The following is a 27,310-nucleotide window of genomic DNA, read 5'->3' as shown; positions in this document are numbered from 1 at the left end:
GAGTTGTACATCCTGATTGGTTTTCAGCTTCAAGATCTCCCCCACCCCCTTCTGATTCTATTGCTTGCAAGGATCTGATTTGATAGGTGAAGAACAGTGAGGGCATTAGGACCAAGAAAAAAGACACACAGAGAGACACACACAGTGCTCTGTTATGTCTGGCAAAGTGTGTACTTATGTGTGAAACTGAGCCTGAGTAGTTTGCATCAACTGATCTTGAAGCATCAGAGAGGGAAGAAAAAACTGTCAACTCTGCTTTCAACAGAAAGTCCTTTTCCTCTGCATCTCTGACAACATTTGGAATTTATTTCTACTGTTGCAGCCAACCCGTGGAGGAAAACCATCAAGACAATTTGGAGTTGTTTTTTTTCCCCCCTCTTTCAGAATTAGAAGGAAATCAGTTCAACTTTTAAGATATTTTTAATGGACTTTTTGGCCGACTCGTCGCATTTCCCCCCAAACAGAAACAAAACTGGAACTCTGTACAATGACAAGAGATCATTCTTTTGCTGAGCGAATCCATCTAATCTGTGAGGTCTCCTTCCCAAGTAAATATAGCCATTTTAAGAGCTAGGATTTTATTCTCTTTGGATGCAAGGAAAGGAATGAAGCATCAGCGGTAATATCCGAACCGGATGGAAACCTGTTGGCTGGTCTCCCCCCAAGGGGTTGCAATGAAACCAGTCAACTGCTCCACGAGGGATGTGTGACTGGCTTTTAACATGACAATCTGTGTGACTTTGCTACTGAAACTATGTACCCAAGGACAAGATGCAGGTATGGGCCACAGAAACTGCAGTTTCTCTTGCTGGTGCTGGTGCTGGCCTTTCTGCTGATGATGGTAACAATGCTGAATCCATCCGTCAAAGATCTGAATAAGGAGAGGATACCCCACCCTGCAAGGTTTGTCCCTAAAGAAGGTTACCGCGTGGATTTTGGCGAAACTCAAGATCTTAGATGCTCAGGAGGACAGCCAGCAGAATTTGCCCCTGGAGGGGCTTTCGCCTTTCATCTCCCTAAAGGAGGATGAGCTCTTGGTGGCTGTAGAGTCACTCACAGCCATGAGAAACCATAGCAAAACTAGGAAAGGATACCGAATGGTCGGGCAGCAAAGCAGAAGGCAAGAGGAGAGCAAACAGGTGCGAGGACCCGAGTTCCTGCTGAAGTCTCTTCCTCTGCCGGGTGGAGAAAGGACTGAGGCAAGTGAGCTGGCAATAGGTGGCCTGGAAACTTATGGGTTTAATGAAGCACTCAGCAAACAGATCCCTCTGCACAGGGAGCTACCTGAGGTACGGCATTCTTTGTAAGTAAAACTTCCTAATTAACCTTGACCTTTCCAGATCTCAAGAAACAAAAATTCTTTCGCCTCTCTCTGGAATGCACATCTCTTTTATCTCAGCGTGAGATTTGTCCCCCACCCTACCCCTAAAACAGTAGGATCTCTTTCATAATCTGCACCCTACAGAGCTCTCTCTCTCTCTCTCTCTCTCTCTGTGTGTGTGTGTGTGTGTGTTTGCTTAATAATAATAATATAATAATTTATTATTTATACCCCGCCCACTCTGGGAGGCTCCCAACAGAATATAAAAAATAAGATAAAACATCAAACATTAAAAACATTCCCTAGATTAGAATGGAGGTTGTGGCAGCAAGTGTCACCCCAGAATGAACAATATAAAACTTGGAAGAAAACAGCTTACATTTTGTCGCATCACCCATAACAAGCAAAAATAAATTTAAGAGCGACTGTGGAATGTAATGTGATTTTATTATTATTATTATTCTCTTTTCTGGCCCTTACATAATACTGGCAAAACTTATAGTTTCTGATATGTCACCTTGGATATACAGTACCAGTTCAGACACAAAGGAATGAGCAACACTGTTTGGGGAAAGTTAAAAAATTCACCACAGCTGCTTCTGTTCCACTTTCTTCAGCAATTGAAGGGATGGCACTCCTTCAACCAGGTGCATAACAAGTTTTAAATCTGAGTGTGCAGTTTTGCTGTTTAATAAGGTGGGTGGTGGCCTCTACTGGGAAATGTGGGAATGGCAGAACATTTGAAGAAAACGCTTTTTAAATAGCAGGTGCATAATTTGGGGGGTAGTTCTTTCTTGCCTCTAGCAACCAGTAACTATAGATGTGAGTGGCCAAGGTGTATGCGCATGACATCCACCTCATATAGAAGATGAGGTGAGTTTATTCTAGTACTAAATGACACTTGTACAGGAAGTACACTGAGATATTGTTTAAACAGCTTATAATCCGGTCTTACAATATATTTAATTTCCCCGCAGGAATCATTGGCTTATAAGCAATACAGCTACTTAGTAACGTATTATGCAAAACAGTAGAAGGATTGTATGCATCATATATAATCATTAAGTTCTGTAATGCCACAATTAAGGATTTCATGGTGGAACTAGCACAATACTGTATGTGAAAGTCAGGAAAACAAAACAGATAAACTGATACTTTTAAAGAACAATTTCATGCAAACTTTTAAGTTGCAAGAACACTGTCAGAGAAAACTCAAATGGGAGGAAACCAAGAAGCCCAGATTCTCCAAACCACTGATACCTGTAACTGCCATACAATATTTTTGAAAAGGTTTCTCCTCTAAGTTTCTCAAAATGTGATACCTTTGACTGCTGTATCAGCTATATTCTATAGTGTTCTCAGTAACTGAAAGAAGGGTGCCAAATGCAAGGCCATCCCTAACATTAGGTAAGAAGCAGCAGATTGCAGGTTTTATCAGCTCTACTGCTGCATCAGAGCCTGCATGCACATGGCCATGTATCTTCCATGAGTCCTCACAGGTTATCTTGAGTTATACAAGCCAATTTTCACATCACAGGGCTAAAGCCGAGCCACAAGGGCATCTCCGCCCATGAAATCTTATTTTAAGGTGATATTGTCCTAAATGAAAGAGGATAAGCTTTGATTTTTACAGGGAATTGAAAACAGTCACTTGTTTTAATTAAAGCAATAGATACTTGCTGGCTGGCATCCACTCACTCACGAGGGGTGAATAATGGCAGCATTATAGCTGTCTTTGCATTACATATGGCATTGGATTCTAAGGATTTAATTATGCAGATGCAGGCAATTTCTGCTTGGCTGGCACATGCTGGGATCAGCACTGAATGCCTGAAACAAAAACAAAACAAAACAAAAACACACACACACTTCCTGTTTAGCACAGTTGTTCCAGGGCATGTGTAGAGTTACAGCTAAACCAAAGACCATTGATTTTAGGTCTGTTTGGAGTAATTTTATATTGCTAAGAATCCAAGCCTGTGCAGATTCTTTATGCACAATTTGGATGTATCAATATTTGTTTTTGTGTCTGTTTGAAGAAAGTTCTGTTAGTGAAGCTTTGGAACCATATTTTGGTATGGACAAATTTTATTCCAAGAGGAGTCCATTTTTATTCGTCCCGTTGCTTCAAGCTGCACAATATTAATATGTGCAATAGGGTCCCCAGATGTTGTTGGACTACAACTCCCATAATCCCTAGCTAGCAGGACCAGCGGTCAGGGGTGATGGGAGTTGTGCTCTACGGGGCTGGTTAAGTAGAATCTGGAGATTAGCTGTGGAGGAGAAATTGACAGAGCACCATAGACTGACTAGAGGGGTCAAAATGTGAGACTTGCTGTCGGAATACGTTTCACGGATCCGCCATGGATTCATATTTATTTGATTATTTTATGGGTTTTTCAAGGTCTACTTTTGGTATAATTGCGCGCAAAAGTGAAAGTGAAAGCATGAATGAATAGTGTGGTTCACTTATGAGATTAATCCGCCTTTATTTTGTAGATCCGGTCATGTTCAAAGTTGTTAATGAGCGTTAAACTTGCTTCCCGCCTTTTTGGAGGGCAGCAACAGTGATTTTATTGGTTAAAGTACTAATGATGATGTCACGTTTGTTCCCTAATAAAAGGCAGAGGCACCCCGCTTAGGCACGAGTTGTTCACGTTCAGTTTGGGTTTAGGCACGTTCTTCTTATGTTCTTTTAGTTGGGTTTTAGTTGAAGTCAAGTTTAGTTTAAGGGATCAGGAGCGGGCTGGACGGGTTGGATGGGTTTTTCTTTAGTTAGAGTTAGATCGCGGAAGATCATTCGGTTTTAGTTTAGTTAGGTTTTCTTATAGGTTAGCCTAGGGTTAGGCCCCGGAAGATATTTCGGTTTTAGTTTATTTAGTTAGCCTCGCGGAAGATTGGGCGCGCAGGGTCTTTAAGTTTAGGAGAACTTAGCTTAGGGGACGAGCCTACGCGGGTTCTGCCGAAGCCACTAAAGATACAACCGGTGTCTGTCTTCCTTTGGGGTTAACGGGGGAGTAAAGTAAAATTTTTAATTTTCTGTAAATTGGTCCGTCTATTCAGAGTCAGGGTACATATTTTATTTCACGAGGCAACGTTTCTTTAAAGAAGGCAATTAGGAACACACACCACCAGTCTTCAATTGGCTTACTCATCATCCTTCAGACTGTGAGGCTTGGCCGGCGACCGTGCTCAAAAGCACGCGGAACGCTGGCCACTTTCCCCGCAACTGGTACCTCGTGCATAACCAGCCCAAGGCCGTGCACGAGCTCCAGCACCCATACCCCGACAAGTGGTGCCCCGTGTGAGGCAAAGCGTAGTCAAAAATCGCTTCCACGAAGACTCCGGTTAAAGGCAACATATCGGAAGTGGCTCGGAAACAGACATTGAGAGGTGAGGTATAACGGCCCGGTTTATCCAGGATTTCGCTGCAGTAGCGCGAATCCACCGCTTGCCCAAAGTAGTGCAAATAGAAGTCGCGCGCGTATATTTTGCCCCAAGGGGTCCCCGGGTAGAGCGGCAAGGAGTTTAGTGTAAGCCTACGGGCAGAGTAAGGTCTTCCCTAAAGCCTACGGGTGGGAAGGGTTCTGGCAAAAGCCTACGGGTGCCAGGGTCTGGCAAAAGCCTACGGGTGCCAGGGTTTTCGGTCAAAGCCTACGGGTAGGGCCGGTGTCTCCCGAAAAAGCCTACGGGTGGGAGGGAAAGGTTTTCTGGCTAAAGCCTACGGGTGCCAGGTTTTTCGGTCAAAGCCTACGGGTAGGGCCGGTAGCCCCTAGTAGAAGCCCACGGGTGGGGGCGGAGGTTTTCTGGCTAAAGCCTACGGGTGCCAGGTTTTTCGGTTAAAGCCTACGGGTAGAACCGGTGTCCCCTAGTAGAAGCCTACGGGTGGGGGAGGAAAAGTTTTGGAAAAGTGTTAAAAAATGGGCTCCTCACTCTCAACTGCTCAAGTAAAATTTTGTGAAGATTTATTGTACCTTTTGAAAAGAAATGGTCACCCTGTCTCTGAATCAGAAGTAGAGCTTTTAGTTAAAACCATTGGGGAAATTTGTCCCTGGGTCCCTAAGGAAGGAACGAAAGATTTAGCCTCATGGGAAAGGATCGGGTTAGAATTTATGGCCAACCCGAAAATCGGAATTCCTGTACAATTAGTATGGAGCAAAGTAAGAAACTGCTTTCAACAAATCGCTCCAAGAAATGTTTTGCTTAATGGAACAGTGAATTTGGGAAATACTGCTTTTGATAGTGCCCCTGTGCTGCCGCTTGCGGTTGTGCCATTTTCGGCCCCCTCGCAGCAGCCAGTTCAGGCCCCGTTGTCGTACACGCACTCGCCCTTGTCCAATTTGTCATTGCCAGATTCATTGCCGCCTGTGCCGGTGCAGCAGACGCCGTCGGCCTTTCAAGCCCCGCCGCGAACTGCCCCACCGCCAGTCGCTCAGCAGTCATCGCAGGCCTTTTACCAGCCAGCGATTTCAAGTCAGCAGCAGCCGCGGACCTCGCTCCAAGCAACGGTCCCGCTTCCTCCATCGCAAGCCGCACTTTTGCCAGCGATCCAGCAGCAGCAGCAGCAAGCAGCCTTTTTGCCAGCAAACCCTGCTGCCCTGCAGGCCGCGCTCAAGCCAGCAGCTCCAGTTTTGCAGCAAGCTGATTTCCAATCAACAGCAATCCAAGCTTCAATGCAAGCAGCACAACAGCAATTTACCAACCCTTCAGCACCTCCAATGCCAATGCAGATTCCAAGACAAGAGCAAAGCCAAACAATGATGATCCAGATGCCAGGACTTGCAGTACAGAGCCAACAACCTTATGATCCAACTTCAAGTCAGCCATCTTGTCTTCATAGTCAGCCATCTTCAAGGCATCCAGATGTCAAAGACTCTTTAGCACCATCTAGTGGCTCATCATTTGGAAAGCATCAAGAAGATTTAAACTCACTGATGCCACCTACAGATCCAACAGCAATGCAGCCCATCTGCAGAACCCAAGCTTTGGAAGCAGCTTTGGGACAAATAGACTTTAGTGCTGATCCAATGCACATCTTTCCAGTGATTCGTGCTAATGGAGGACAACCTGCAAGATATCAAGCCATTCCTTTTGAAACACTACGTGAACTGCGAAAAGCCATACGCGAAAATGGACTTCAAGCTCCTTATACTAGAAGTTTACTTGAAGGACTGTCCACTAGTAGACTTCTGCCATCTGATTGGAAGTTGATTCTTCGCACCTTCCTGTCGCCTACAGATGCTCTTCTGTGCCTGCAAGAGTGGAAAGAAGTAGCAGCCAGACGTGCAACGCCACTTGCCACAGAAGATATGCTCACAGGATCAGGACATTACTCCAATCTCAATCAACAGCTAGCCATACCTGATGCTGCACTTGTCACCATAGCAGACATTGTAGTCAAAGCTTGGCGCAGACTACCCAATCGCACAGATGCTAGCTCAGTATCAGGATTCGCTGCAGTTAGGCAAGGTCCAAAAGAACCTTATGGGGACTTCGTGGATCCTGATTGTTGCAGTGGAACGCCAGATAGAAGATCGTCATGCCAGAACATGCTGACAAACAACTTGCCTTTGAAAATGCCAACGATGACTGCAAGAATGCCCTAACAGCAGTTGCAGCTCGTCCAGATGCCACATTGACTGAGATGCTACGCGTCTGCCAGAATGTCGGTACCCACTCCTACAAAGCACAGCTCTTGCAGCTGCGGTACCGATGCCAGGGGGGGGGGGGGGGGGGGGGGGGGGGGGGGGGGGGGGGGGGGGGGGGGGGGGGGGGCGGGGTGGGGGGGGGGGGGAGGGGGGGCCACGTCAAGACAGCTCTACGCCAGTCAAGAAGTGCTATGGGTGTGGAGGCGATGGGCATTTCCGGTCGCAGTGCACAACAACGCCAAGGCCTTCTGCCAAGCCGCCAGAAAGATGTCCCATCTGTCAGAAAGGATTTCATTGGGCGAACGATTGTCGTTTGAATCCACAAAATACATCGCCTACCTCATCTCCAGTTCAGGGAAACGGTTCTGCGGGCCGCGCCCCGGCCCCGGTAAAAACAATAGGGTGCAAGTTCAAGAACATCATGAAGGTCAACCATCCCAGAAAGGTGAACAACGCTACTCCTTATCCAGGTCATCAGGAAAAAAGTGATCCAGAGAGATATCTACTCTTCAGATGTCCAGAGAAAGATGTGACCTCATCAAACATTCAGGTTCCAGAGGTTTCATCATCTGCCTTACCTATTCAAAGGGTTCCAGTAGAGAACACAGCATTCAGTTCACCTTCTGCTGACCGCCCTTCAGTTCCTGCTGATGTTGATCCTGCTTCACAACAAGCAATCACAGTCAAGTCTTTGATCGCGGAATTGCCTTCAACGTTGAGAAACATCCTACTGAGGTCAACCTCGCAGCACCTGAGCTTTACTCACCTTTGAGTCAAGGTCAATCTGTCATTGAAGGACATTTGCCCTTGATGAAACAGCAATATCCAGGTAGCAGCCCAGCTGATGATCACTTTCCATGTGGCCAAAGAATGCAATGAGTGAGACAGCTCCCTCTTGTGGAAGCTTAAGCATCACTCCAGTTAACAATGTCCACACCTTTGTGTCACCTCCAGCTTTTAAGCTCAGCCCGCCACAACTAAACAACTATCAGGACAACAACTTCTACTGCCTTGTGTCAAAGAAGAAGTTCCATCCTGCCAGTTTGATGCACAACTGACTGAATGCCAACAGGTTCAACAGCATCAGCAACTTTTACCAACAGAGGAACCTCAAGTTTGCCAACTCAACACCAAGCAGCTTCAGAGTTGCCAACTTCAGCAGTGCAAAAAACCCGAAGCCAAAAATATCTTCAAACACTGCCAACGAAGAACAAGAAGAATCTTCTGTCCCAGGTATACCACTCTTCTTAACAGAGGACTGTTACTTTTCAAATCCATGGTTTGCTCAGCAATTGCCAACATCCATTCGTGGTCCATTCCCAGACACCTCGATTTGCCTTATCCTGCCTAGGATGGATCGCCTCCCTGCCACAGTCACATTGACTGCAGGCCTAGTTCGAATCACAGATTCATCGCAGTTGCTGATTCCAGGATTTTCAACTGTTCCTTGTGTCCTAACAAAAGGTTTGGAAATTGCCAGACTATATTTGCTTACTTCTACGCCTACAGCTCCTGTAGACTCTTTGCCTCCTCAGACAGCAATGGCGCTAATCAAGATTACAGAAGAACGCCCTCATCTCGTCTTAGAAAGGGTGGAAACGAAGATCAAGGGTCTTCTTGATGCAGGCGCAGATGTCACAGTGATCGCCAGAAAGGATTGGCCTGACCAGTGGGCAACGACTGTCACCCAGGAAGTCTTCGGAGTCGGAGGTTTCGAACCCGCCCCCAAAGTGTGCATCCGATTACCTTCCAGTCAGACTCAGGCTCCATGGTGCAGCTCCGTCCACTTGTTATGGATGTGCCTATCACCCTTTGGGGTAGAGACTTATTGTCTAAAGCAAGAACTGTTGTCCATACACATTTTTGATGTGGGCCTTTGCATCAGCGCCAGTACATGCTCTTCCACTCACCTGGAAGGAAGGACCCCCTGTATGGGTCGACCAATGGGCGCTGACGTCAGAAAAGCTCGCTGCAGCAGAGGCCCTAATCAAAGAGCTACTACACCAGGATCGTATGCAACCCTTTACTCTCCGTCAGTACCTCATGGATAAAGCTCCACAGTCATTGACCTTAGAGCGTTCCCTTGATAGTTTTAAAACTGTCCTTTGCAGTAAGCCTATTGCAAAGTTCTCCTGGAAAGTTTCACTGCTTGGTAAGGTGAATTCTCCTGTCTACAAGTTCTGTTCAGCAGCATCTTCAAGCCTCTCACGCCGCTGAAACTTTCCCTTGTCTTAGTGATCCAATCGCCAACCATGGGACGTTCCTTGCTATGTTCCGTGCTGTCTTTCGCATGGGCATTCTGTTGGCTGATTTTGAATGGTACTCACCGTGCCTACAGATTGCTGCCATCACTTCTTGCAGCATACCTGTTTCCAACCAAAACCGCAAACCCTTTTCACCTGCTTTCTGTTACTCTCTACCTGATTGCAAATATGCTCCGCGTCTCCTCAGGTATTCTTCTGGAGTATCTTTTCCTGCATCAACCAAAAACTCTACTACAGGCTCTTCAGGCGGTTCCTCCTTGTGCTCAGAAGTACTGTCTTCCGCAAGGAACTCTTCACCTGAAGGTCAAGTCATGTAACCCTGCGTGGTACTTGCCAGCCTGCATCTTCAACGACAGCCCCTTGTTGCTTAATCCTCAGCGGAGGACTGTCCTTACTTCTGCGGAAAAAACTCCTACTTCCCACACCTTGTTTGTGTGTTCAATTCCATTCTTCACTCAAGAAACACGCTGGACAAACTTTGCGTGAAATCCGATGCTCCCTTTCATCGCAAGCCGTGATGTCTAACTCTGGTTGTTAGCTACTCGCTAACTTCTCAGTTTCCAGTGTCAAATGCAGCAACTCTTCAACTATCCTCAACCTATGCCTTTGTTTGCCTCTAGGCAGCCCCTTGGTTCCTGGCTGCCTGGATTTGTTCCAGTTACTCTCATACCTGCATTCACTAGCAGATCACCTTGATTTGCTTGCTTAACCTCCTTTCTTCTACAGGTATCGTTGTTTCTTCAGAACTCGATGTTTCAGTACTTTCCTGAGCTCCATGAACTTTTCCTGAGTTCCAGGACTATTTCTTCTACATGGTCATGTGTAGTCGGAGAAGAAGACGACCGGCAACTCATTCATCGTCTTCATCCTCCTCTCCAACACCATTTTGCAGTTCTAAACCTGTCTTGTACTTTATATTGTACTTGTAAAAATTGCATATTTGCCTTTGTATGCTTCTTGAAATATCCGCCTCGCATGTTACATGTGTTTTCCTTATAACTTGATAATTAATGATATGGATGTTTATATATGCAAAACTTTTCTGAAATGGTTTCCATTCAGAGCGTCACAACTTTGATGATATGGAAATGTTTATGTAAGGTCAAAGCATCGTCTTTGTGCAGTTCTAGTCATAGACATATTCATGCATATATGTTTTATTTCAATGATCCTAAATCTCCTCGTTGTGCTTGCAAAAGTTGTAGTTCAAATGTGGTAACACTTATATGCCTTATTTGAAAATATTTCCTTTGGTCAAAGTATTGGTCATTCTCGGATTTGTTCAAGATATATATGTCAAGTCTGGTGGCGTCCTACCCTTTTGGTACCCCTATTTACTTTAAAGATTCCCCCTCTATATGCTACCTTTGGCAGTAAACCAGGTTCCCAGCTTTCCCTTCACTCTGTTTCCTGCTGTTAATGGGAGACCCTTGCGTAGATGGTTTAAATCCTCATCTTGGCTGGGACACCTTTATATAGGTAGCTTAAATCCCCTCTTGTGGTGAAAAACCACTTGTACTTAGGTGCCTTAAATCCCCTCTCTGGAATCGGACCCTAGTTCCCCGTTACCTGTGGTCGCTGTGGTAAGTCCAGAATCTAAAGTTCCCTCGATTCTGTAGCCTCAGAGCCACAACCCTTTTATGTTTCCTTATCCATTTTCCTTAGTTTCCAAATAAAAATTTAAAAAAATGGGGGAGGGGTCTGGGTAGGCTATGTAGCCCCAGCTCTAGTTATACTTTAATTTTGGGTCCCGGATCGGGACCTCTCTTATGTTTGGGCAGTCGTTATCCGTTATTTTTAATTTTGGACCTGTATCAGGTCCTCTCTTGTGTTTGGGGAGTAATTTGTTGTTTTACGCTGCACGCGAAAATATATATGCTTATGAGGTGATTTGTTGTGTTACACTACGTATTGAAGTATTATATATGCCTAAAAGGTTTACAGTGTATCGGATCGATCACTTTTTATGTTTGGCTAGTGGTTTGTTATTTTCATGACTTTATTGCTACATTATTGTACAAGTATTTCCTCCTATGAAAGGGATGGATGTTAATGGTTTTGCTGGTGTCGTGGGCGTTTGTCTGACACAGGCATTCACACGGTTTTGATGTAGACTTTGGCGTGGACACTGTCGGCATTGTCGACGTTTGCCTTTTCATGTCAAGGCTTATATCGGGGCAAATGGTTGTGTTTGTGTCGGATAGATGCTTATGATATCTCTAACCTTCTTTTTTTATATAACTAAATCAAAAATAATTTAATTTAAAACAAAAAAAGAAAGATGATATGTCGGAATACGTTTCACGGATCCGCCATGGATTCATATTTATTTGATTATTTTATGGGTTTTTCAAGGTCTACTTTTGGTATAATTGCGCGCAAAAGTGAAAGTGAAAGCATGAATGAATAGTGTGGTTCACTTATGAGATTAATCCGCCTTTATTTTGTAGATCCGGTCATGTTCAAAGTTGTTAATGAGCGTTAAACTTGCTTCCCCGCCTTTTTGGAGGGCAGCAACAGTGATTTTATTGGTTAAAGTACTAATGATGATGTCACGTTTGTTCCCTAATAAAAGGCAGAGGCACCCCGCTTAGGCACGAGTTGTTCACGTTCAGTTTGGGTTTAGGCACGTTCTTCTTATGTTCTTTTAGTTGGGTTTTAGTTGAAGTCAAGTTTAGTTTAAGGGATCAGGAGCGGGCTGGACGGGTTGGATGGGTTTTTCTTTAGTTAGAGTTAGATCGCGGAAGATCATTCGGTTTTAGTTTTAGTTAGGTTTTCTTATAGGTTAGCCTAGGGTTAGGCCCGCGGAAGATATTTCGGTTTTGTTTATTTAGTTAGCCTCGCGGAAGATTGGGCGCGCAGGGTCTTTAAGTTTAGGAGAACTTAGCTTAGGGGACGAGCCTACGCGGGTTCTGCCGAAGCCACTAAGATACAACCGGTGTCTGTCTTCCTTTGGGGTTAACGGGGGGAGTAAAGTAAAATTTTTAATTTTCTGTAAATTGGTCCGTCTATTCAGAGTCAGGGTACATATTTTATTTCACGAGGCAACGTTTCTTTAAAGAAGGCAATTAGGAACTCACACACCACCAGAGTCTTCAATTGGCTTACTCATCATCCTTCAGACTGTGAGGCTTGGCCGGCGACCGTGCTCAAAAGCACGCGGAACGCTGGCCACTTTCCCCGCAACTGGTACCTCGTGCATAACCAGCCCAAGGCCGTGCACGAGGAGCTCCAGCACCCATACCCCGACAACTGCTATATCTTCATGGATTTTATTAATAATAACAAGATGCTAACTGACTTCCTCTGATTTTGCCAAGACCCTTCTGGTCAGACCTAATTCCTAAGCATGACTTGGCTTGATAACAACATAACCTATGTCTGCTTTACTTTACCTTGCACTGTGCATACTGTCTCAGTTGTGAGAGTTTATGAAACTGGATGTCCTACTAAAATTGAAGTATTGAAAATTTTAATTAATAAAGTATGTGTACAGGTAAGATAAGGTAAGATAGCCAGGCACAAGCCTGACTCCATATAATTTGTAGTGTTGTATTTAACAGTAAATTTAAAATAATAATAACTAATCATCATCATCATTTTCAGTGTTTACATTTTGTCCTATACACAGGTGCTTGAAGCAAGAACCCAGCCTCAGTTGGCCTACAGCAAGTGTCATTATCTGCTTCCATGATGAAGCCTGGTCTACTCTCTTGAGAACAGTGCACAGTGTCTTGGATACAGCCCCGAAGGACTTTCTCAAAGAAATCATCCTTGTAGATGACCTAAGTGAGCAAGGTAGTCCTTTTTTTTTTTCTTTTGCTCCCACAGCCAGACTGTTCCTAACAGATATCTGCAGAACATGGAATTAACAGGGTCATGTTGGATAAGCAGAGGAATGGTTTGGTGTGTTCAGTCCTTTAAAATTCACATTGGCTTCTTTACTTATTTCATTTAATTGTAGCATCCATGGAAGAAGAAGTTGGATATTCTGTGCAGAGCAGCACTGCTAGGGTGATGGGCCTTGTATGGTGCCTTGGCAAATGTAGGATCTTCCCACCCTCTGAAGCTTCCATTTTAATTCTTCAGTGAAGGCAGTTCAAACTCTCAGTTGCATATCATATATTTTATAGTGATTTGTTGCTGACAGTGATGTACAGGCATGTATGAATTAGTCCAACAACCAAGGAAACGATATAGAGATTGGTAAGACAGACAGGTAGATAAACAGGCAGACCGACAGGCCTAGACATTAAATAAAGCTCTTCTGTGATTTGTTTTCTTCCGACTCTGTAGATTTCTGGGTCAAAAAGAAAAAAGAAAAGCTAGCCTCTGGAAACATTGGTTCTTAGAGAGACATCTTCAAACTCTGATCTAAAATTCAAACCGTTGCTATTTTAATGGCAGGATTTCTGAAGTCATCCCTGAGTGACTACATCTCTAAGCTGGCAGGTGTGAAATTGATTCGGAGCAACAAAAGGCTGGGGGTCGCCCGAGGCCGCATGCTTGGTGCTGCCCGAGCCACGGGGGACGTTGTGGTCTTCATGGACTCACACTGCGAGTGTCACAGAGGTTGGCTGGAGCCTCTCTTGGACAGACTAGCAAGCGACAGGTAAAATGACTGTTTCTTTCCCCCTGTTGTCTTGGTTCATTGTTAGGGGACAATGGTTGCAGCCTAAAAGGGTTGCCGTGGCGGAATGACTGGTGCTGATCATAAAGCTCAAGTTTTCATAAGCTACCAACAAATACCCAAACCAACATTGACGGCGGTTGACCTGTGGGTGGAACTAGGCATTGTCTTGGTAAACATGCATTTCCCAGCCAATGTTTTTACTGAGATAACAGGAATGCTGAAGCATGGGGCAGGAACGTACAGAGCACACCCTCCGACATTTCTCCGATAGAAATAGGGCCATCCTCTTCCATAATAATAACAATAACAATAACAACTTTGTTATTATTATTTATACCCCACCCATCTGACTTGGTTGCCTTAGCCACTTTTAGTGGCTTCCAACCTATATAAAAACATAATAAAACTATGCAGGGCTGCTTTCAGATATCTTCTAAAGGTTGTATAGTTACTTAACTGCTTGGCTCAGGGGTTGCATAACTCCATACTATCCCAACATTTCTCCGATGAAAATAGGGACGTCCTAAGGAAAAGCGGGGCATCAAATCAGAAACCGGGATGGCTTCTATAAATCTGGGACTGTCCCAGGAAAATGGGGACACTTGGAGGGGCTGAAGGAGAGCCCTGCTAGATCAAGCCTAAGGCCCATTGAGTCCAGTGCTCTGTTCTCACAGAGGCCAACAAGATGCCCATGGGAAGCCGAGTGTCACAGCACTCTCCCTGCCTGCGCGATCCCACAACTGGTATTAAGAGGCACACTGCATCCAACATGGAAGAGGAGGGGAGATTTGCTTAAACCTGCCAATTTTCCTCTACAGATGTCCCTCTGGCTGCTTTTTCTCAAACTAGGTTTGCTTCCCATTTCAAAACTCAAGTGATTGTCCTCTGAAAGCGCCCCTCGTTAGTCTCCTAAGAGAAAACTGGGGTTGGCAATCCCCAGTATCCTTTATTACATTGTGTTCTGCCTTCTGCCTTAAGTTCTGCTCTCTTCCTTAACTGGCATTCCCTCTATTTCCTATGTTCAGACACGAGCACTGTTGCTTATAGAGCCAAAATGACGCCGGCCATTCTCAAAACAGAAGGGCCAGCAGACTAGGAGGGACCCTCAGGTTTGAATAAGTACAAAAAAACTTAAGGGGGGGGAACCAAAAAAGGGATGAACCAATGAGGGCCAAGTGTGTGTTCAGCGATCATGGAACACTGGCTGGCTGTTGAGGGGGAAAACAAGGGGGGAAACAGAAACACAGCTGGAAGGGGAAATGGAATGGAATATGATGGCGGAGGGCATGGCTGGCTGGAACACTGAACAGGAGAACTCCATGCTGCAACATTTTGTTGCAGGCCACATATGTGTTTTTATTGTTTTCTACATCTAGTATTCACTCATTTCAAATTACGGTGCCTGGAGATGTGAGGTGCTTGGCTGCATTTGGTGTTCAGAGGGCTGATAAAATTTTAAAGCTTCTTGACAAGCAAACACACACATACATTATGCTCAATAATAATAATAATTCCATACTGTACAGGCACACTATAGAATGGGAAACCGAATCATATATTAACAAAATTAAGTAGCATAATACATGTTACCAGAAGGGATTGTATGCGCAACGATATTAATTCAGAACATGAATCCAGCAGGAGTTTCGACTTTTGTCCAATTAGCATTTTGGGGGAAGCAAAATTGCAGACTTGTTGCATCATCATCTTTTAGATCTCGCATTTCCAAGGCTTATGAAACATTCATAAGCAAACAGCCTCAGAATTTCTGAAAGAATGCATTAGTTCACACGCGAGACACTGCTGCTAAAGCAGAAAAGAAAACAGCAAAAAAACCCCAGCTTCCTCATGTTGTACACTTGTTAGACACAATTTGTTCCTGCTTCTGCTTCTTTACAATATCCCGGGAGACAGTTCAGGAGGTAAGCAAGGAGTACCTAGGTTGCTTGGCCTGTTAATTTTAAAATATTTTTCCCCATTGTCTGGTCCAGAAAGGCCACACATCCCCAGTCGAGTGTCAGGCCTGGGAGACTGGTGTAGAGCCACATTTCCCCAAGCCTGGTGCTTAGCGAGATGATTTCAAAGTGTCTCAGTAGAGAATCTGGTTCAAGAAGGATGGAAAGGCGTCCAGCTGTTGCCTGCTGCATTTCTGTGCTTGAGGCTCAGCTGGGGAGCCTGTAAACAACATCACTGATGTATTAAGTTACAGGTAGGTAGCCGTGTTGGTCTGCCATAGTCAAAACAAAATTAAAAATTAAAAAAATCCTTCCAGTAGCACCTTAGAGACCAACTAAGTTTGTTCTTGGTATGAGCTCATACCAAGAACAAACTTAGTTGGTCTCTTAAGGTGCTACTGGAAGGATTTTTATTATTTATTTTTTGTTTTGACTGATGTATTAAGTTTGGGAGGTTGACAATGGGCCATCTCAGTTGTCTTTTTCAGTCTGCCACCTACTGCTTGAAAGGTTTCCAAGCGCGGCTGCATCTTTTGAGAGAATGAAGAGTGCCCCATTGTTTTCACTCATCTCTGCCTCTGGCCTCACTCATCCTATCCTTCTGATTCAGCTCCTGCTTTTCATGCCTCTGATTCTGGACTTCTCTCTGCCACAGACTCTCCCAGCTCTCTGAGCCCTTGTCACCTCTTCAGCTTCTGAAACCTGCACCTCCCAATCTCCTGCCTCTTCGTTGTCCCACCACCAATCCCCAGGCTCTGAGTTCCCCCCCCCCCAAGTGGTCTCCCAGATGGTTCCTCCCACCATTCCTCTGTGTCCATCCAGTCCATGACCTATGGAATGGCCTATCCAAGGGGTGGATAGAAATCCTGGAGTGCTGTACAGTGGTACCTTGGTTCCCCAATGGCTTAGTTGTGGAACAAATCAGCTCCTGAACACTGTTAAGTTGTGGGTGGACACAGCAGACGACACAGTGATTTCCAAACAGCTCTTGTTTATTCTCAGGCTGGAACAGAAGTGAGCTGAAGGGCTCAGCAACCTGCTTATATAGAACTCAGCTACAAAGCAACAGTAACAACTTTCTGTAGTTACCCAATCCCTGAACGTCAGTTTACAATCCTTCATTTGCATATGCGGACCTGAGTGAAAACTGCAGCAGAATGAACTATATACACACACCCCTAGTGGCCTTGGGTGAGAACTTCAATACATAACAAACACCACAAACCCAGAAGTTAAGTGTTCAGGTTTGTGAACGTTTTTTGCAAGCTGAATGTCTGACACAGCTTCCAATTGAATGCAGGAAGCTCTGGCAGCCAATTGGAAGCTGTGCCTTGATTTTCGAACAGTTTTGAAAGTCGAATGGACTCCTGGAATGGATTAAGTTCAACAACCAAGGTACTACTGCATTTGGTCCGTGAGACCCTGGCCTGAGCAGGTGCTGTCTAAAATGTTTTGGAAGCACTTTTTTTTTTAAATACAGTAGAACTTGCAATTGTCACCCCCTGACAAAGACACTTGTCAAAATGCCCTGGCCTATTTAAATACAGTATATTCATAAAATGTGTTTTGGCATCTGCTGAGGTTCAACACCTCTCTTTCCTTTCCTTTTTTGGGTGGAAGGGGGAGAAATTTTAATGCTGCCCTGCTTTTGTTTTCGTTTTCATATGTTTGGCATTTCTTTGGAATGTGTCCCTATGCAAAAAGAGATCCTACGAAACTTCAGCTTTATATGGTTCCAAAGGATGTGGTCAGTCTGCCCAAACTGCGAGCTGCATCTGGTTTCAACAATATACATACCAGAGCCATATGAGAAAATCTACTTGAGGACAACAGATATGATTTATTGGGGCATGTTCGCTGTCCTTTTCAGAGTGTTGTATAAATCAATAACAATAACTACTAAAGTTTATTTAAGCTTAAAAATAGATGGATTAATTAACTTCAATATTTATATTAAACCTCTAAGAATAATGCACAGTGTTCATGCTTATGTAAAAACAGGGGGAAGTCATTTCATTGCCAATTATTTTTGATTCAAAAAACAAAAAACAAAAAATCTTTTTTTAAATGAACTTCCCATGTTGCTGGGCTACAACTCCCAAAATACCTGACCATTTCACATGTTTGCTGAGCTGCTGAAACTTGTAATCCAAGACATCTGGAGGGTCACAGGTTCCCACTCCTAACATATTCCAAAGCAAACATTTGAAACAGTCCCTCATGATCCAGACTCCCAGCTCAGTTGCCTGGAACCTGTTGCTAATGGCATTTTGAGATGGGGGGGGCGGTTAGGGTCCCCCCCCCACTGCCTGATTCCATAGAGTAACATTAGCAGGTACTTGCCAGTATTTTATGCTCCATTTCAAAGTGTTGAGGAGCTGATGATTTCCTGCCAATTTTGAAGCAAAAAAAATTAAAGGAATTTAAGAAGCACCTGCCAACTTTCTTCTTATTTTCTTTTGGAAATGGATGCCTTTGTAGTAAATTCACTATGAAAAGATTATATTCTTCTGTGATTATGACAAAAACAGATGTTTTCAAAAGAAGCACTTAAGTACAAACAAGAGGTAAGCTAGCACAGCTAATTTTATTATTATTATCGCCCTTTGATTCTTTAAAGTTTTTTTTCTCTCTCTCTCTCACACACACTTTTGGTTTTGCTCTATAAAAAAATCCATAATCATTTGTACCCAGACTGGACTTTGAATCTTAACTGGTGTGAATTTGTTTTGTGTTCTTTCATTTCCATAAGATCATGTTGATTTACAACCAGAAGATTTAGTAACGTACATCCCCCCAGCTTAAACATTGTTCCAGCTATGCTATCACATTGACTCTTTGGGAATTTGGCAAATGACATACAGAGAGAAAGATTAAAATACATTCATTTTCCATTCCTTTCTTGACAATTCATCCTTAAAACTTACAATCCTTTCATAGCTATAAACCATGGGAATCTGGCACTCTTACTATTTTTGTAGCAATATCTTCATAAGAACATTTTAAATCTGTAATTTAGTGCTTTTTTCCCTAGAAAAATAGGTTCTGGTACTCACCATGAAGTTGTTACAGTAAATGCCACACTTTTTAACAACAAAAAAGGAGCCGGTACTGCATATGCTTTGCATACCCCCAGAAAAAAAGCAGGAGAAGGAGATAGGATATCCGCTGAGCTATTTCTTCCTACAGTCTCAGGGTTGTATCTAGCTAAGTGCTACTCAGACCAGACCCAATGAAATTAATGGTCCTTCATCATGTCTGTCTATTTCAGTGGGTCTTCTCTAAGTAGCACCAACTTTATATTCAACTCTCAATGCTTTTCAAATGCAATTTGTTTTCTTGCCCAATGGTCAATCATTAAACTATTGCATTTTTACTACAGTTGCTTTTGCATTTTTTTAAATATTCTTGAACAGTAATTACATTTCATGCACAACTGTTGGCTTTGAAAAAAAGTAACAACAAATCATGAATACATATCAAGTGGTCAAAATATAGCCATCAGGGCAGAGTCATTAGGCCTATTTATTAAAATATAAGGCATGTCCCATTATTTTGAAACAATCTCTGGCGCGCTCTTTTTTCCTCATAAATTTTTATATTCCGTAATCTTATTCATTAGGATGGAATTCCATCTTTTCCTTTTCCACTGGCTAGAAAATCTGGTCTCCCTGCTCTAGACAATGACGTGCTTGTGTGGTAAGTGCAGTCGTAGAATCATAGAATCATAGAGTTGGAAGGGACCCCAAGGGTCATCTATTCCAATCCCCTGCAATTCAGGAATCTCAGCTACAGCATCCATGGCAGATGGCCATCCAACCTCTGCTTAAAGTCCTTGACAAATACAGTATGTTCCTTCCTTATCTGCTCTTTGTTGCTTCCAAGAAATGTAGATCCATTTTTTATAATAAAATAAAAGAATCTGTCATAACAATCATTATTCTCAATACTGTTACCCATTCATTGATTTACCGGTATATACTGCTCAATGTCTGGACTGCATCTGCATGTGCTTGAGAAGAGACTAACATTGACCAGGGTGGGCTGATTCCTGTTGGTGGCTGATGGCCATTGTCCAGAGGCACCATTTTATAGGATCTTGTCACGCGTCAAAGGATCCAACCCCCATGGCAGGATGCCAGGAACAGATAAGACAAGGAAGTTCTTACCAATTGCTTTTTATTCAATGTTCACAGAGAGAGGCTTAGAAAGGCAGCCTCTTGGAATAAAGGTGTTGCTCCAAGTAAATCTCCTGTCCCCTCCTCTCCCACCTCCTCATTCGTCATCCCTTCTATGGCTGGCACTGAGAGCCTTTTGCTTCTGAGCCCTTTGCTCTCCTATTTTTAAGGCTCGACGGATTTTGGGAGATGGTGGGTCTGGAATGCTTTCTAGTGATAAGGTGTCAACCAGCTGCTCCAGCTCCTTCTCCTCCTCCTCTCCCATTATTTCCCAACTTTCCCCCTCATCTTCCTCTGAGCTGTGATCTCCCTCAAACCCCTGTTCTGAACTGTTGTCTTCTTCTCTGGAAGGGTCAGGCTGGGGAGGTGGTCTCTACCATTCCTCCTCTGCCCAGTCCGTCAGATCTGCAGCATGGTGACCCCCTTTCTTGCATCACCACAACCCATAATAATGACCATGATGCTTCACATGATGCTGCGTCAGCTGAATGTAGGGATTCAGGAACAGGTTGAAAGCAGAAGCAATTGCCTGATGGTACAGCTGCCCTCCGCCTGTCGCATGCCATTATTCCAGGAGCGGGATGACAACAATGAATAGTCTCTGGTCTTGACTTGGGGAAGGGGACTAAACCCACCTGGGTGTTTACAGAGATGCTCGCTTTCAGACAATACCTCTCAGTGCACCAGCAAATTGTCAGTGTCATCTTGGGATTTATCCTGAATTCAGTAGGGATAGAATTCTAATTAACCAGTTTTTCGGTCCCATCCCCAACAGTTAAGTCAGCATTCCGCAATCACTGACTTTGCTCAGTATGCATTGGGCTGATTTTTTTATTTTTTATTTTCTACCCTGGTTTATTTTTCTTAAAGATTTGTTGCGCTTCAAGATACCCAGGGGGTTCCCCTGTGTCTTCCTTTTGCACACGTTCAGCAATTTTCGCAAATTATCCGTAAAAATGAACAGGACGTTTGTCTCTTTCCAGAAGACGGATTGTCTCTCCTGTCATCGATGTCATTGACTGGAAGACCTTTGAGTATTATCTCTCTGCGGGCCTGCAAAGAGGTGTTTTTGACTGGAAATTAGATTTCCACTGGAAGCCACTGCCAGAACACGAAAAGAAGGTACGACAGTCTCCCATCAGTCCCATCAGGTAATGGTTCACCACCTATTCCTGTTACCACTAAGAATCAGTTAGAAAATCTCTCACTTGGCTGCTGGGGAGAAGGTCATATATCTTCTGACTATTCTTTTCAGGCTTTTAAGGCATTTCTTTGTGCTATGCTACTTCTCTATGCATTAGGAAATCCAGCAGAATAAATATTTAAAAATGAAATGAAATAAATCTAACACATTTAAACATTCTCTAGGAGTCCAGCAATACCCGGAATAGTAGTAGCAGTGGACCGACATTATTTCCAAAATACAGGGGGTTATGATTCTGACATGACCCCATGGGGAGCTGAAAATCTTGAGTTATCTATAAAGGTAAGCACTTGAGATAAACACATCTCATCTCTTTTGATAATCATGTTTTGACATGACATACCCCTCGTCGTGGGGAAAATGGGACACCCCTCTCTCTTTTTGCGTGACGGCATGGCAGCCATTTTGAGCGCCGTGGTAATCTTCTGCGGTGCCCTAAAAGCCGAAAAAAACCTGCAAAAAAACACACCTTTTGGGGCCATGATCTCACACAAGAGCATGGCATAACACAAAATAACTGCCATGCCGTAGGGCAATCGTAACACAAAATGGCTACTTGGAATGCATGGGTATTTACCAAAAGGATGAACTGAAGGGAAAGTGCCTAGGGATCACTGGCTTCCGGTCACCATCTTCTTTCAGCTAAGCATGGGGCTTAGAGGGCATTGTTGGACATAAAATATACTCTCGGCAGCAGCGATAGGTGTTGCCGGGCCTTGTGGCAGCGACTGCACAGCAGCCTCCCCCAATGTTGGGCGGAACTCGGCGACTCTGTTTACATCCATGCCATTACAGGATCATGTTTTTTTAAATCAAAAACAAAAACAAAACTTCACTTCTGTTTCAGGCCTGGCTCTGTGGTGGCTCTGTAGAAATCCTTCCATGCTCCCGGGTGGGACATGTCTATCGAACAGGCATACCATACAACTTTCCTGCTGAAGAAGCTGTAGAGAGGAACAAAATCCGGATAGCTGAGACCTGGCTAGGTTCATTTAAAGATCTCTTTTACCAACAGAACAAAATGGCACGCTTCATTAAGAAGGTAAATTCCTCAGAAGTGGTTGCTCTTGAGGGAGAGCCAAGTTAAAAGATTAAATTCTACATAAATTGCACCTTTCAAATTTTGGTAACTCCTTTCCACGCTCCTTTGTTCTTTCCTACTTTCTTTTGCTTCACTTCATTTCTTTCCCATTTACTTTAATGAATCTTTTGTAAAATAAATGTTCCCAGAAGATCGTTCCTTTTACATGGTTTGTTCCATTTACATGATTTGCGCAGACTTTGCACAGATATTGATGTGGCAGTCACATGAGCCAAAAATTCATGTTAAGGTCTAATTTTTAAGACCAAGGCTAGATCTACACTGCTCTTAAAAAAAACTATTAAAAGATGTAAAAAAAAAAAGTTATATAGCTCTCAATGCAATTTCCCATTGCTGATGGATCGCTGCTCTGCAATGCTCTCTTGTGTCACATTTTTATAACACGTTTTTAACGTTATAACCGACCAGTGTAGATTCGCCCTAGATATTTGTTATGTATTGAAGTTCTCACCCTAGGCCACTAGGGGTGTGTGTATATAGTTCATTCTGCTGCAGTTTTCACTCAGGTCCGCACATGCAAATGAGGGATTGAAAGTTACGTTCAGGGATTGGGTAACTACCGAAAGTTGTTACTGTTGCTTTGTAGCTGAGTTCTATATAAGCAGGCTGCTGAGCCCTTCAGCTCACTTCTGTTCCAGCCTGAGAATAAACAAGAGCTGCTTGGAAATCACTGTGTCATCTGCTGTGTCCACCCACAACTTAACAATATTTGTGTGTGTTTAATTGAAAAAAGAAGCTGAGTTTTCATAATTATATGAACAATAACAGTAATGTCAACTTGCGGTGTTCAATGAATGGTAGAAATAAACTACAATGCAGTGTGAATTACTAGTGCAAATATTCAAATATATACAGTATAAGGGTGTTTAATAACTTCATAACTATTCCATAAACTCTCCACAGACTGAAAAGCTGAACTGTACAGAGCGTGTTCTACTGCAAAAGAGACTGGGATGCAAAAGTTTCCAGTGGTTTATCTCAGATGTGTATCCTGAACTATACCCACTACAACATCGACCAAGATTTTCAGGCAAGGCAAGTGAAATCTATACTGCTGTTGAGGCTCATTATTAAATCGAACTTTCTGGCAACTGAACTTTTAGTGTTATTATTTATGTAAAGTAGGGGCCACCAAAATTTTGAGGCCAGTGGACCCCTTTAAATTTTTGAGAAAGTGCCATGAGTGCTGCCATGTAGGTGCAGCATAACATAAATTGGCTACCACATCTGAAAGAGCAGAAAGACAGGACACAAAATAGTGCAGGCACACCCCTAATCACCCCCCCCCAAATCAATGGAAAACAACACTATATCAGTCACTGCCATACATACATATTGCTAATTAGAATTTTTCAGCAGTTGAAATTTTCAGTGTAATCCTATTTAAAGATGAGCCCCACTGAGGTCAATAGTACTCTGAGTTCAATCCAGAGGAAAATCGCTAGATGGTACAAAAGTATGAAGCCATTTGCTCCAAGTTGATGAAGCTCTGTCCACAGTTGTCATGCCAGATTGCAGCCTAAGTGAAATTGTGAGACTAACTCTGCCATTCTGTACATGCTTTCCTGGGAGTAAGTTCTACTGAACACAACAGGGCTTATGTCAGAGCAGACATGTGTATGATGTTTGGGATTGCATTGTTAAAGAGAGCAGACATTAGGATAAGAGGTGGAAACATAATCAGGTTTTGGAAACAAAAATATGGTATTGAGAAGGTTAATAATTTCAATCTCAAGAATTAAAACGCAACACTGCTTTGTTAAATTTCCATGTTTGAAATGAGATTCCACTGTGCCTCTCTAATTTTGAAAAAGCTAATTGCACACTATGTTTAGAGGTGTGCATCAACCACAAATTGCCCACAAACCACTATCAGGTGCATCAACTACCATTGTGGTCTGGCACCTCTGGCCTGTGAACCAAAATAGGCCCACTAGGCCTTCTCATTTGGCCCATGAAGCCATGCCACACCCACCTGCCCTATACCTGATGCCATATATGAAGCCTTCCAAGGCACCCTGATTCAGTTTGGGATTCATCTGAATGTAATGCACACTCTTATTATTTATGTTAAAATACAAGTGATTCTGTTCAGTCTTTATCATATGAACTTATTTAAATTTGCCTTGTTATGCAATGACTTTTATTAAAAATGTACATAAAATCAACAATCGTATACACACTTACCTGGCAGTAAGTCCCATTGAAGGCTATAGGGTTTACTTATGAATAGACACAGACACACACATATAAATTGGATTGTAAAACTGATGCACAAACACACACAAAAATGATAAATGTGAAGGGGAAATAAATTTCTTTTTAACTCAGTTTTTGCTTTATTTCAGTATCAATATTTATTTACAGCTGTACAACACTGGGGTTGGACTCTGTGCAGAGTACAGATCTCAACAGGATGCTGGTGGTGGCTGTCTTGTGCTGTCACCTTGTAGTGACAATATCAACCAGGTAATTTGAGTTTTCAAAGCATGCACACAATTATATCAAGTTAGACCCCTGCTTCGGAAAAAGGCTCTTTCAAAGGCATTCATGGACTCATTTAGTCACATGGGATTCTTTAATAGGCATAAGAACTTTTCATAAATTTTGTAAATGTGAATCCACCTGAAGGAAGATTGCAAACATTGCCTTCAACAGTTGCTACGTCACTAACTGGAACTGGGCCCCTTCTTGCCCCCACAAAAGCCAGTAGAACCAACCACCTGGTAAGCTGGAGAGAAAGACAAAGCCCCATTGTCATCACTGCATGTTTTATGGTTGCAATGATTGCAGTGATCCTGTATTATCTTTTCTAGGAAACTTTGTCAGCTGAAGAGCAGGATACAGATGGGATTACAGCAAAAGTTGCAGTGTGGAGTGCTGCTGTTATGATTCTGACCACTACAGTTCAATTCTCTCACACTTCCTCAATAAGTCAGCCAGCATTTCTCTGTAACTGAGCACACTCCTTCCACATTGGGCTGCTTTATTTTTTAAAAAATCTTTTGTATTTCTACAACTTGGTGCCATTTTGGCCATATCAGCAACTGCATTCACAACCCAATCAATCACCAGAAACAGAGGGAAACAAATAATGTAGAAAAGAGTGTTAATGAAGCAACACTGGGTAGGATTGTAGGGAGAGGAACTCCTTCAAAGTGTCAAAAAGGGTGATAAAAACATTATAGGGAACAGTTTCAGAAACGTAGTGCGAGTCCAAGAAATAATTGAAGAGAAACTGGAAGGAAGACTCAGACAAAGGCCAGATGTAATCATATAAAGTACCGTAGATTGAGGCGCTGGGAAGTGGAGCTGAAAAGAATGCAGAGTTGTCAATGGTCAATAATGTGAAAGGCATGAGAGTGATTCACCTAAAATTACTTCCATAGGCTGGTTAAGCTGGCAGCTTGAGTCTTTCCCCAGCTCTTGCCCATTATTCTATGAGAAGTTACCTGTACCACCACAATAAACTGCAACACCAGTCAGTGTAAGACAAGTAGCTTAGAAATGGATGACTTGCTGCTAAATCTCCCTTTGTTTTGTGCTAGCTTGTGGCTGGTTAAAAACAAACAAACCCCCACAAATTTTGCTATCTTAGTGGCCGAGATCAGCACCTACTGCGTCGCCAACTCCTTACATCACCTTTTGTCTAAGCTAGAGTGTTCCTGGCTTCAGGTTTTGGTTGGCATTGCCCACATCTCACACCACAGAGGGAAACATCTCATCCCTTTCACTTTGGCTTTGGTGCCATGTGCAACAAAGGCATTTCCTTCTTTCGTTTGGTGCTTATTTAGCAAGCACAAACAGGAATTATGTCTTCTAGCAGCTTCACCCCCACCCCGTTCTCCAGTTGTGTTGTTCTTTTGCTTCCTTAGCACGTTGAATACAATGGCATGAAGGAAATCTCTTTTGGTTTCCATGCCCCAGCTTTGCTTTGATGTTGAGTGTGGAAAAGTTGTCCTTCAAAACTGTATGAAAAAGATGGAAAACAGCTCACAGCACTGGGATATGAAAGAGGTATGTGGCAAGTTTGGCTCAGGGCTATACTAGCAAAATAGCTTGATGCGTCAAGGCATCTGGAGGTTTGCAAACACGTTCTGTTTTTATCCCACAATCCTGTCATCGGCTGCATGTAAACTTTGTGTCCCAAACTAGACTAAAGGAATGCTGTGCAGATCAAAACTGGGATGGCCTTTTTCGACCTGATGTGTTGAGTAGATATGAGCATATGCCCTCATCACAGGAAAGGTTATATGGCTTGACCGCACCAACCAATCAGCAGTGAAACAGGCCAACGCACTACAAGCCACTGCAAATCCATTAAGAGCAATTCCAACATTTCTTTGGGACTCTGGTAATTGTGTAGAAATACAATAAACAAGGTGCTTATGCTATTGTTTTATTGTAGCCTATTGACCATTGTTTTATGTCACACCGTGCCTCGAGATCATACATATATGATGGGATAGAAATTTCATAATTGAAAACAAAAGATAGTGGTTTTATGTGACTGATAAATAGTGTTGATGATAAGCCTAACATTATTTGGTCTTTGTTCATGTGCAGAATGGAATGATTGTCCATATTCTTTCCGGTAAGTGCATTGGGGCCATGAAGACAGACTTTTGTCTACAGAAATGTAACAAGGAGGCCAATCTGATGTGGCAATTTGATCATTCATACCATGTTGATGAGAGATGACTATGAGACCTCCCTGGACCCCATTATTGTTTCATCCATTGATTCCAAGGTGCAGAAAAGGGAGCCGAGTATGTTTTCTTGGAACAAAAAATGGAGAAGATAGCAGGTGCCTAAGTCATGCATTCCCACCAAAAATTTACCATAGTGTTTTGGTATAACAGTGAATGCTGGTTGATTCCAGGAAATAGGAGATACAGAAGAGATGAAATGACTTTTGTTCATGCTGCTTTCAAGGTCGCACAGAATGCTTCACAGGGCAATATGGAAAGGTATCATAAAGACCAGCTACACAGATGCAAGATAC

General features: G+C 43.2%; 1 protein-coding gene across 1 annotated transcript; it reads left to right on the top strand.

Moving 5' to 3' along the window:
• Nucleotides 1-94: 94 nt before the first annotated feature.
• GALNT15 (polypeptide N-acetylgalactosaminyltransferase 15) lies at nucleotides 95-27,310 on the top strand. Its single transcript, XM_033165844.1, is given in 12 exon segments — nucleotides 95-948; nucleotides 950-1,303; nucleotides 12,865-13,031; nucleotides 13,641-13,845; nucleotides 20,983-21,150; nucleotides 21,368-21,485; nucleotides 22,051-22,245; nucleotides 23,209-23,340; nucleotides 24,673-24,774; nucleotides 26,181-26,219; nucleotides 26,221-26,322; nucleotides 26,872-27,310. Coding segments are annotated over 12 exon segments (1,911 nt in total). The 5' UTR covers nucleotides 95-754; the 3' UTR covers nucleotides 27,007-27,310.

This window comes from Lacerta agilis, chromosome 12, assembly GCF_009819535.1.
Source record: "Lacerta agilis isolate rLacAgi1 chromosome 12, rLacAgi1.pri, whole genome shotgun sequence".
Taxonomy (NCBI): domain Eukaryota; kingdom Metazoa; phylum Chordata; class Lepidosauria; order Squamata; family Lacertidae; genus Lacerta; species Lacerta agilis.
Note: the sequence above shows the minus strand (reverse complement) of the source record. Positions and strands in the feature narration are given on the sequence as shown.